Genomic DNA, 12,675 nt, shown 5'->3' on the forward strand with positions numbered 1-12,675 from the left:
AAGCTCGCCGACTGCGTTCGCTTTTAATTCGCGAATGGTTTATTTGCAGGCGCGAGATCGATCGTTGGCCGAGCACACGAGCTTAACGACGACGGAAAAACGAGGCTCCATCAACGGAGTCGGCTTTAAATAAAATGCTCGCAAGTCCGATTTCGTACAGAAAACCGTGCAATACTGATCAACTTAATGCGTGATCACAGGTTTAGCTTTTAAAGAGAGAAAAAAAAGCCGATTTATACTGTTCGACTCGTTACGTTAAATATTTTGTTAAAAAGAAAAAAAGATTATTAAGGAAAAAAATAAAATAGACACGAGAAAAATAGAACGTCTCGACTTCGAATTTATAATTCAAGAGACAAATCCGATTTTATATTTTCTGGCAAAGTCTCCATTCTATCGGAATATTTTTGTATCGAAATCCCGCCAGTCGGAGCGGTTACGATATGGGATATTCAACGCAAACTACCGCATGAGAAGGATATCCTGTCATTCGTTCTCTCGACGTGACGCTTCCACGCGAGCCCCGTTTCAATTTTTACGGTGCACCGATCGCGCACCCCCGCGTGTCGCGACGCTCCCCCGCGGGCCGGAACCCCTTCGGCCACAATGGAGTTCGGCGCCACCCCCGCGCATAAAAAGCGAAAAATCGAGGGGCGCGTCACGCCAGCATTGTGTAACTTGTCGCTGCGGGTCCGTATGCGGTCGACAGCGATGGCACGACGCGAATTCCGGACGGCTGTGTCTCTGTCACTGAATTATTCACTTACACGTGTACGGCGGGTTAGAAGGAGACAAGTGCAAAGAGAAAAAGAGCACGAGCATGAAAATAACAAACGCGAATGGAGAGAAGCGGTAGATTCGAGCCAACACGGAGGAACGCATTGAGAAAAATATTATACATTTGAATAAATTAATTTCTCGTTTGTCTTTACTTGTTTTAATTAAATTAAACATATTATATTTGACTTAAATACGTACGTTCTTTATCGAAAGAAATAAAGACGAATTAAATCAATTTAATCAATTTAATCAAAACAATTTTTTTCAGTGCAGTGTTGAAAATTGTTTAACATGTAAAAATAGAAATCTATATTAGACTGCACTATGTTTATAATTTATATTGATTTTATGCTTCGCGTGATTAAACCTTTAATTAAACCTTTTTGTCTCAAATCAAGTTATTATAGATACAAGATTAATTTAAATGTGTAATAAAACAAAAATAAAAGTAATTCAAAAAAAATCGCAATGTACAATAAATAAATTTCGAAATTAAATTTAAATTAGCAAATGCGAACGCAAGAAGATACACACCGAAATAGACAAATGTAGGTCGACCGAGGAAAAACTAAGATAAAACTTCCAAGATAAACATAAGATTAGATTAAAAAATTAGAGGCATTAGTTTAGTTATCGAATATTTTTTTTTTTACCTCTCCTTTTTTTCCTTTTTGCAACCGTTTGATCGACAACCGTGTTTCTTGTCCACGTGTTCCTTGTTTCTTTCGAAGTTCATTTAATTTTTATCTCTGCAACATAATACAAAAAAAAAACAGATAAGCAAAAAAACAAGAAACAGAAGTATTGTAGATTAGGACACCTTATTGGAATAAAGTGAAAGTTTTGCGAAATGAGCACCTAATTAAATTATGACAAAAGAAGTATAATTTTTTCACGTGGGTGAAGAGAAACAGAGATAGGAATCAAAATGTGCTATTTATAACAAAGAGATCAGACCAGCGGACAGGAGGGAATGAGAGCGAGAGAGAAGGAAGAGAACGAAGGCGTCGCGACGCTCCAACAATGGCAATCCGGCACGCTCACGCGGCTTCCAACAATGGCAGAGCACAGCGCATTGTCAAACTGGTGTCAACTGTCAACCGGTCGTTCCACGAGGCGACAGACCGAGGGAATCTCGGAACGTAGGACAGACGGGACGCGATTTCGCCGTCGCGAGACGCGCGATCGGAAGCGGAGCGTGAGCCAGAAATCGTTCGACCATTATGAACGGTGGGTGTTCCAGAAGTGAGTGGCGATGATATCGAGACGAAAGGTATTTAGAGCCTCAGCGCTGATTTCTCTTCCGTAGAACGCTTGGAGTAGCAGCGATGTCACAACTGTGCGAGACAAGAATGCAAAATGCAATTAGATTGCAAAAATACATAAGTAACGAGCACGGTTTTGTATGAAAAATCTTTAGTGATGCAACAAATTAGAAGATGACAAAAATATTAATTTTGTATTTTAATTTTTAATTGACTGATTTTTATTTCCAAACGTATCAATTTTGAAAAAGTATAACATTTTAATACAATGTATGCTTAAGAATTAATAATATTATAAGAAACTTCTATTTCAATAAATAATTAAGAATATTTTGCCAGCACAATAGCAATAAAAATCCCAGCTAAAAAATCAACCAAAAAGTGTCAATATTGTCGGTAAAAAATTTTCTTTTAAATATGTCTTAAAAACTGCAAAAAAAAAAAAACAAAATAAATTGTTATTTGGCTTTTCATGGCTTATGCAGTACAGTAAATTACCACATTTCGTTACAGTTTTACGTAAATAACTTTTAGAATTTTATTAGTATACATATAAAAAATTTGATTTTACTCGTATTGCTATTTCCTTATCAAGTTTGCAAGTAAGTGCTACGAATTGTGCTCAAATTTAACACAGATATTCAAATGTAATAGATAATCTATAAAATTTATATATTTTTGATAATGCTTTGAATTGTGACACATACATTCTTAAACACATTTCGTAGTTATCAAATTTTTTATTAGCTGTATTTGTTAAAAATTTTAAATTGATGCTTTTTTGTTGATATTTTTATTGTTTTTTTTTTTTTATTATCCTGACTACAAAGTCTCCCTTTTTTTACATCGATTCTTGTAACTCACTTTGCTCAAGATACTCGAACAATGTCGCAATATTGTCTCTTTTATTTCGCTGCACCGTTTATTTTCAAAAGGAAACTATTTTATTCCATCGAGAAACTAAAAATGAAACGTGAGTTGGATGTCATTGAATTCTTTCTCGGTCATTTAGTGCGATCCTTAAAATTCTGGAAAAAGCCGTAAAACCACAAATGTGACGCGCGACGTGATTCACACTACTACCTAGTGAAGAATAGGAATGAGTTTATGATGGCGAGAACTAACATTGGAGACGCGACCGACCCCTTTTTCCGATATACCGACAGGTACGCAATTCCCTGCCGGATTTATTCTACCTTGCACCACCCTTCGAAATGCGTCCTTTCCCAAAAATATGTCAGTCGGTAGTCCCCTTTGAAGCAACAATAAAAAAATGGAAAGCGAGCCCGACGACCCACCGCTTGTCGTCGGCGATAATCGAATTAGAGCCGAATTGTACCTTCTAGCGACGTCTAGAAAATTGCTCTCGAAGCCCTTCAGCTGCACTTATTCAACTCCATGCTAATTATTAGAATTGATAGAATTAGAAAAGAATGTAATAGTTTATTTTAGGTTGAATAACTTATTTTACATTGAAGCGGAATTCATAATACAGAGTTCAATATTTCAATTTCTAAAAGATCTATTTTTATGAAATTATATTTTAAGCAGTATTTAACATTGTCATCTCATATAATACCACGAAAAGTATAGCTTTGTTAAAGTAAATAGAAAATTAACTAGATACAGGTCTAAAAATAATTTTATTAGACTAATAAAATAATTAATGAAAATAATTATAAGACACTTAAATTAGTTGCTAAAGTGGCAAACATTATTCATAAGTATCTTACATAATTATTTTAACGAAAATAATTATTTTATTTTTATTATTGCCCAATAAAATTATTTCTAACCCTATCTAGCAAAATTTTTAGATACAGCCATTCTTGTCGTCCAATAATCTTTTCGATTTATCTTCTTCTAAAAAAAAATTGATTAATTTACTAACGAATCTATCATCAAAATTAAGAGAACGATTACGTATATTTATATATTTATATATCTTCTTATCTGCGTCCAAGAAATTCATCGGGCGGTACATTGGCATTTCGATAAACACTTTAATAAACATACCAGATTGCTGCGTATCGAACGTCAAGTATAGAGCCTCGTAACTGCGTGTGAATGAGCTCCGTACGCGTCGGAAAGACCTTCGGCTACGTTTTATCGTATATTCATAGGTCATCGCCGATCGTGACTCACGGAGACTTGTCCCTGGCAGCAACATTCAGGAGAAATCTCTCGGCATTGTGCCACCGCTCAAGACCGACTGCTGTCCACTCGTAACCTTTGCTCTTTCTCGGTTCTCACCGATTATCCCGCGCGTACGTACGTACGTACATACGCATATAACTGGCAACTTGGGAAGGTTCGACAGCACGCGTGCTCAGCATATTAAATTGCAGGTCACTTTACGGCCCTGCGACGCGACTAAATGGGAAGTTATATTATTATACTGCAATGTATATCATTATCCTAACGCGTAAATCTATCGGCAATGATGTCGACGACAACGCATCTTGCATATTTAAGAGGCGTCATGATACACGCGCTGCGAAGCCGTGAGAACATAAAAAATCTTTAATCTCCGCAGAATCAAGACAGGCAAGTTGTCATGTAACATACGTGAAGCAAGCAACAAAAATTATAAGACAAAATTTATTAAATTACTTACATATATTATACACGTACAATATTTGTCGTTTAAGAATTAATAATTTCGAAGAATTTAATAATTCGAAATTAAAGTGTAATTTGATCTCTTTGTTCGGAAATTAATCTCCAAAATCAATCGCAATGAATTCTATACGGAAAGAACAGTTTTGCTTGAAGTATTTAAAAATTTAACTAAATGCAGACCTGAAAATAATTTTGTTGAACTATATCATGCAAAGAAATATTTTGCTGCTCCAGCTAGAATTATCGCTGTTTTTTGTAACTGATAGAAAATTATGTATCATACGCATAGAATTTATAACATAAATTTGAATTCTATCTCTGTCATATAATTAGACATATATCCAATGTCGCAATACTTGCTAGACTTTATTTATTTTAGCTTAGATAATTTTCGCTATAACTGCAAGATCACTTAAAAGATCAAGTCTGTAAATAATTATGCAGGAAGCTCAAACGTAATGAATAATGTTGCAAAAAATTTTGATTTTCTAGCGACCATCTTGAGCCTTCTACATAATTATTTTGATAATTCGACGAAAAAATTATTTTTAATTCAGTATCTATAAATTTTTTAATATTTCAGCGTTTCTTTCCGTGTGCCAATTCAAAGTTAAGAAACGTTTTTCGGATTAAAATATCATCTCCAAAACAAACACAGTTCAAACTAAGTCTAACATGTGAAGGTGCGACTCAAGGCGTAGGTTGGCATATGATTGTGACTCTCAGAGAGTGTCAATTTTCTCATGTAAATTACACTGATCGAATCGATCGACGTCCTGGTTTCCCGAAACGCGATTCGGAAACGAGTCGAGAGAACGTTATGATCGAACGCGAAGAAGCGTCGTCTCGCGGAACTCACACTGATCGTGGGACAGTTTTCAGCTGTCAGTCAGTTCGTTCGCTTTATGATAGTGAACAGGTTAGCCACGAGTATTGTTATGCTTAGAACGCACCAGCGTGCACCAGGTAACAAGGCTGGCTTGCGTGATACATACTTTTCGCGAACTCAATGCTTTCCGTGACGCGTAGGAAAGCGTAGCCCTTTCGCGAACATATCCACTGCCCCATCTCCGTGTACTCGTAAAGCGACCTTATTTTTTTTCTTTCTTTCATTTTTTATGACTTCCTCGTCACGAGTGATTAGCGGAAGGTAGTGAAGTGAAAATCGAAAGACTTTCTTCTTTCTCTTCTGAGAGGAACGAAACGCCGTCACGACTTGCCTTCGTTACGGAATCTGACGAACTTCCGAAGCACTTCCACTTCGACCTCTTTCAGTCGCGAAGCCGCGGCTATGCAAAATGGAAGACGTCAGACTCGTCGTAGGGATGCTTCTTCGTTGCTTTTAAACTTGTTAATTGAAGACGTTATTGTAATGGTGCTGCGCAACTCCGCCTTCATTCGAAACTTTACAGTCGGAAGAAATGGAGGATCAAGTAGAAATCTTGAAGAGAGAGAGAGAGAGAGAGAGAGAGAGAGAGAGAGAGAGAGAGAGAAGTATGATAGACTCATTTAATGAATACATTTACATTATAAAGATTATTATTTATGAATTTACATTATCCGGCCAATTTTATGATTTTATGTGTGAGAATATTTCAATGAAGTTTAAGAAGTCATTGAAATATTGTCAAGAATTAAGTAAATTTACTATGTTTAACAACTGGATACTCTTACGATGATTTTTTCTATTTGTTTATCTTTGTTTCTTTATATCTCAACTAGATATATCCGAGTATATTATTAAAATAATTTACAGCTTGCAACTCATTAATTTATTCCTCTGAGAAACATGGCAAACTTGCAATGAATATGCGAACAATTTCGTGATAATGTAACGCTTAAATTAAAATTAAAGATTCTTAACTCTCTCGCCACGTAGACACGCTGTCGGACTCTGTTGGCTTACAAACTCGCGACACACCACGAAAGGATTATGATTTATGCGATTTATTTTATAGTCTTCTTGTCTCTTTAATTACTATTGCTCAAGAAATTCTTATTCGTTTGTTACTAATCGTTGTGCGGCAATTAAATGCCCAACGATTTATCTATTAATCTTTTATACGCAGTGATATTTACTCGACAACAAAGTTTCACTTTCTATGTGCCGAATATAATCCGTTAATAATTTTATTCCTTCTGAATTTATCTATCGATAATTAAAAAACCTCTTGATGTGTGGAAATAACGTTGTGTTTTGGAAAGTCATTTCCCAAGTTCCGGTTTCTAGAATTAACAGAAATGCCGAACGAATTAATTTCTATTTTTTACATTAATATTGTATTTCATGGAAAAATAGGATTCTGAAATTTTGAGATTTTTCAATAATTATGTCTTGAAATATTTGATTTTATACATGCTGACTTTCCTTATTTTGTAGTAATTTATTTGCTTGATTTTTTTCGACGAAACATTGATACTTTTCTATCTTTGTAGGAATACTGCCTTCGTAGAGAATACTGTCTTTTATTGTTAATATTCGTTCTGCATAATAATTATTAAAGGGAAGATATGACGCTCTCTTCGATGTCAATAAAACTTCAAGCATAATCAGATCTACATTCTTTATTGCTCATCAGCTATTCAAAGAGTCCCCCGATCTCTCTTGAGTTTGATCGAGAATATCTCAAAGATTTTAACGTGCGTCATTCATATAATATTTTTTTTAATATTTAGAATTTAATATAATGGCCAAGTATATTATATAAATTTTGAAAAATGATAATCGTAATTGCAAATCCAAGATAAAAAATTTATAACTTTTATAATTCTTTCTAAACACATGCATATTTTTGAAAAATGTTAAATTAGAAAAATGAAAATATTACTGCTCTAAATATGTGCATAACAAATATGATAATAAACGATTTATTAATTTATGATAATGATATTTGATTATATTTCTCTGGCTATGTGACTTTGCACATTTTGAAATGTTTGAATTTAGGATTAAATTTTACAATGACTTTTTCATTTTTTATGTAGCTTATTCCAGAATCATTTTTGTAATATGAAGACTTTTTTGAATTTTGCATGTTCACCTTAAATTTGGTTAAGTGATCGCTTCCTTTCTGACGGCGCGATTTCGGCCGAATATGCACGCGTGCCGATAATTATAATTAGCACAGGTATCTTAACGAGATACGGTCCATGATGAGGATCAGTTTATTACTGTCGTTAATATAATAAATATTATTCCAATTACGGAATATTGAATAAAAATCTCTTGCAATATATATTGTAATATTTGATGTATGTACATCAACAATGTATGTAACATTTAAATTTAGTTATAATAATTTCTTATTTATTATTATATATTGCGTTTCCACGAACTGAATTCTTTATAATTACTATGAAGCATATATGATTAAAAAACATGTTTTATCAAAAATATCATACTTTTTACGCGTATTTATCGGCATCTATTTCTCGCATGAGGTCTTTACTCGTGTATCTCGAAATATGAAGAATCGGGACGGGAGGACGATCAGCATCCGATCGCCGTAAACCCGATCCCGTAAAAATTGAGGGACGATGCGCACGACGTAAACGATGAGATTCCATCGCCGGCAATAAATATACAATTAAGCGTCGTTGATGTCGATACGAGCGTTAGGGACATTTAACGACGTGATAAAATCAGGTGACAAGTGTTACGGCTAGTTGGACTACGGCGGATTACAGCGAGCAGAGTACAATAGAGGCAAATCCTTGGCCAGAGGGCGCGTCTCCCAGCTATAATTTAGGACGTCTGACGATTTCTTCGATGGTACTTTAATAAAGGTACTTTAATAAAACATTCAGTGAAAAGAACGAAAAGAAAAGAGAAAAAGAGAGAAAGACTGGCAGCAATATGTTCACAAAAAGATAGTGAACTTCTCGAATGTATTAAGATGGTAATTAGAGTTGGTGTAAGTTTATCCATGGAAGATGATGCGTCGCATTTAATGACAGCCGCAATTATGTTTATGTACAATTTCGATTAGGATTTTGGCGGTTACACCAACGCTATTTTAGCTTTAAGCGAGATTTAAACATGTATCTTCATTTTTCTTTCTAAATAAATAAACACAGACATATTTAGTTTCTTTTAGAACCAGAATAACGTTGATGCAATCGAGCTTTAAAGATGCTGTTTATTCGTCAAAATCTATATTTCGTGAGGACATTATTACATTTTATGTATATATATATATATATATATATATATATATATATATATGCAATATATTAAATTATACGTAGAGATAAGAAAGAAATATCAAAAAGGAAAATAAATTTCCTCATATATTTCCTTGAAATTGGATTCTATCATTTGATTGATCAGGCTAAGTTACTATACGTGGTAAATAGACCTCTTGCCACACTAGAGGCGTCTGGCCGGCGGAAAAATGAGATTATACTGGAAATTTAGGATTCACCCTCGAACGCGCGTTTTACCACGTATTATCCGAATCCACTTTGAATCCCTCCCGGCAAGGACATTTGATTCCCCCCTTTAGACCCCGGTAACGTCCAACCCCTGTCCGCAATGTGCTTTGCGATTTAAATTTTGTCACGGGACAAATTGCCTGACAAATCGGATTTTCGCCATCGCGACGAGTCACCGGCGATCAAAGCTCGACATTTTGCTCTCGTTTCCATCCGCTTTTTCCTCCGCTTCATCCTACATGAAGTACAATTCACAAAAATCCTATCGACAGATCATCCGAAATGATCTGAATATTTTTCACCATATTCAAACATAATCTCTTTAGCAACCTATTTATTTTAAGTATATATTTTATAAATTCATATGTAAAATCAGTATTTTAATTTTATCGATTATGGCATTTAATTTCTTCCTCGGAAATTGAAGTTTCTGATTATCTCAACACGTAATTAGTAAACTCCAAACGACATCTCGATATAAATGTAACATGTGAATAAAATGATACTCATGTAGCAACGTTGCGACGTGATTTACTCGAGGAATAGTGAATGAAGTCCCCGTCGAATCAGGACACATAAGGCAGAAACGACCTTTTTCTTCGCGACTCAATGGAAACTCCATGAGAACGGACAACCACCGAGTGGCACTCACCGGCTATCTCGAAATGATGCTCGACGCTTTAATTAAGTGGCGTCTCCCTTTTCCAACGAAAGGAGCAGCTCACAAAAAATACCCTCTCCTTGTCCACGGCGAATGAAAAGCTTTCGAGCTTCGCTACGCTTACGGTACCCATCTCGGCGATCGCCATTGTCCGCCAACGTCCTATTTAAGAACAACGTGCAACAAGTATCGACATTCATCCGCATCTTTTATGTTCGTCTCAAGCTGTGCGGTATTTTTTTTTATTCTTTTTTTAATTAATCATTTTGCATATTATCAGGTTGTTTTTAATAACGATTCGTAGCCTCTTGTCTTTAATTATTTTATTATCTCTCTTAAATTATTTTATTTATTACCATCTAATGTACGAGAGAATAGATGAACACAGAATCGATGTATTGTAGATCGCGCTATTATAATCTTTCTTATGAAATATCATTCTTCACTGTATAACTCTTCTTTTTATGTCTTTTTATATCGAGAATTAGCAATTTTTAATTCTTTTTCAAATCTTTTTCGAAATAAATAAATATTCAATTAACTTTTTCTTCGTTGAAAACTTGGAGGAACGGATATGTCACATTAGAGAATTTTTATACGGAAGTAATTAATGAATAGTCAATGATAATGTTGCGTCCAGAAAATTGGGCACTTGGTAGCGATTATTTCACGATAATTGCGGCAAGGATCCCTGGATATCGCCGGACGTCGTATAATTACGCGGAGTCCTTTACGGTGTCGCGATCCGGTGATTTTATCGCGATGCCTCGGTTTAACGAGACTGTTCTGCGTAAGCAATTGCCAAAAATAAAGCAAACCGATACGCATGACGCACCTCGATAATTGGCACAAGCAGATTATGCAGCTCGGATAACGAAAGCACACTTAAAAACGCGATAATACGAAACGTCAGATGCTAAATAAAAATTACGAATTTTCTGTACCGTTACGCTTTATTATTATAATTTACGACATTGTTTAATTCACATCAAGATAAAAGGAGGGTAACTATCATAATATCAATATTGTGCAATGAATATCGTAACAATGAGATAGGCACAGCCAATCTACATCCGCACCAAAGTACATTTGTAATACATTCGTAATCACTCAAATTTTACGCAGTCAAGATCACTGACTCTTTCGCAACATGATTATTTATGTTTCCGCTATCATCAATATACCTTAACCTCGATAGTAGCAGTGATACCTTTTTTCTCAGCACTCACGTCGATTGAAGAGTGAATCGAACAACAACGCGAGATGTAATCTTATCAATGGCAGGAGGGGCGTGGGAACGCGCAATATCTTCTAATTCTGAATCCTCATGAATCGAGAAAGAGCGTATTTTAAGGTATCGCATAAAAAAAACACGATTGTCGGTCGCGTCGGCACACATTACCCTCCATCCCTCCTTTCTACCGTAACAATCTCGTAATGGAAAAAAGGCTTAACGGCGTAAGCGATCGTGGGGTGGTTGCGGGAGGGTAGGGGGGGAATAGCCGGGGACGCGAGGAAGGGAACGGATGCAATTTCGCGAGGAAGATAGAGGCGACGGCCGCGGGCGAAACACGCGTTTCCAGTCTGGGCGCACACGTGGCTCTCCCGCCGACACTGTATCAATTCTGTCAATTGTCAATTCGTCCCAGCCCTGCCAGGGGTGGGGTGAATAAAGCGCCGTTTGAAGTGCGGGATCCACGTAATCCCATTTGCGGCGTTGGCTGCTGGGAGAGAAAGAGACGAGGACGGAAGAAGAAGGTTGGAAAGAAGGCGAGAGAGAGAGAGAGAAATCGAGACAGACGTGCACACTTGCACGTCCTCGCCGCCGCCATTACCCTTGGCCCTTAGACTCCGCTACCCCCCCATTTTTCCCTCTTTCGTGAATTAGGTAGCCAAATTCGAGCCTTCCGCGGGATCGAATCTCATCACTAAAGCCTCCCTCGCTCACCTCCGAGAGAGTTGATTCTTCCTTCTTCTCTTTTCTTTTTTTAAATTTCTTTTTCTTGTCCTCCGTCTCCTCTTTCTCCTCGTCGTCGCCTCGTTTCTCAGCCACCTCCGCGCATTCGTTCCCCCGCTTCCATCCATCTCCATGAAATCTTTCTATGCACGCACCGACAGCGAAGCAATTGCAACAGAGTGCTCTCTCGCTCGTCCCGAACCTGTTCGGGACCCCCGCGGCAGAGCACCGCTCATCTGCTTAGCGATCCCTTCCTTCTTCCTTCCTCTCGCCCCGTCTCCTCGTCTTTTTCTTCGTCCTACGCGTTCCATCATTCTATCTTCCTGCTACTCGCGGGTCAAAAAACCGCCTGCACCACGCGATGTAACACGATGCGGTTCCAATTCTTCCTTGACAAAGCCTCAGCGAAGTCAGATGGAGAAGAAACGAGAGAGAGAGAGAGAGAGAGAGAGAGAGAGAGGAAGCTGATAAAATGAAATTAATATTTAAAATAAAATATTTAAATTGACGCACAGCAAATCCAAGTGTACATCTCGAACTTAGCCCGAAACGTCGATCCACATTTGTGGAAAGATATAATTTATACAATCGGTATTGATAGCCCAGCATCATCAACGAGCTGAAATTAATCTGCGCCCTTCTTCACCCGCATTCTTCTTTCAATGGACCGCCCTCACTCTCCGGCTTCTCCATCCTTCTCTTCATCCCTGTCGTTTCCTCTCGTCGCCTACCCTGCCTCCTCCCCCCCCTCCCCCCGCCTCTCCGTCCGCCCTCTTTTCTGGTACTCTCGCTTTCTGGCCGGCGGACGGCTATTAATCCCGTCGTAGTTGGGGTCCGGGATTATTGAAATTATTATACGGCAGCGAACCCGAAATCGGGCGACGCGGGGAGGGCATGGCGTTTCGAGATGCCAGCGCGAGCGCGCAACACAATCGCACCCGCGGTCGATCTCGACG

The 12,675-nt window shown here is 37.4% G+C and overlaps 2 protein-coding genes across 6 annotated transcripts in view; one reads left to right on the forward strand and one right to left on the reverse strand.

Annotated features, from left to right (window-relative positions):
* The window catches only part of LOC105144232 (uncharacterized), a 303,924-nt gene that overhangs the window by 204,196 nt on the left and 87,053 nt on the right, over positions 1–12,675 (forward strand). The window lies entirely within an intron of this gene.
* The window catches only part of LOC105144233 (uncharacterized), a 242,057-nt gene that overhangs the window by 44,788 nt on the left and 184,594 nt on the right, over positions 1–12,675 (reverse strand). For 2 of the 4 annotated variants that reach the window (XR_015546775.1, XR_015546776.1), the window contains exon 4: positions 1,434–1,529. The exons of 1 other annotated variant lie outside the window; for it this stretch is intronic. Coding sequence is in view for 1 of the 3 variants with exons in the window: in XM_087411511.1 (XP_087267637.1) it covers positions 1,517–1,529 (13 nt within the window). In the remaining 2 variants the exon portion in view is untranslated. Of the gene's footprint in view, positions 1–191; positions 1,530–12,675 lie in introns of those variants that run through there. One more of the 4 variants, XM_087411511.1, reaches the window with a different exon arrangement.

This window comes from Acromyrmex echinatior, chromosome 11, assembly GCF_024713525.1.
Source record: "Acromyrmex echinatior isolate Ae372 chromosome 11, ASM2471352v2, whole genome shotgun sequence".
In the NCBI taxonomy this organism is placed as follows: domain Eukaryota; kingdom Metazoa; phylum Arthropoda; class Insecta; order Hymenoptera; family Formicidae; genus Acromyrmex; species Acromyrmex echinatior.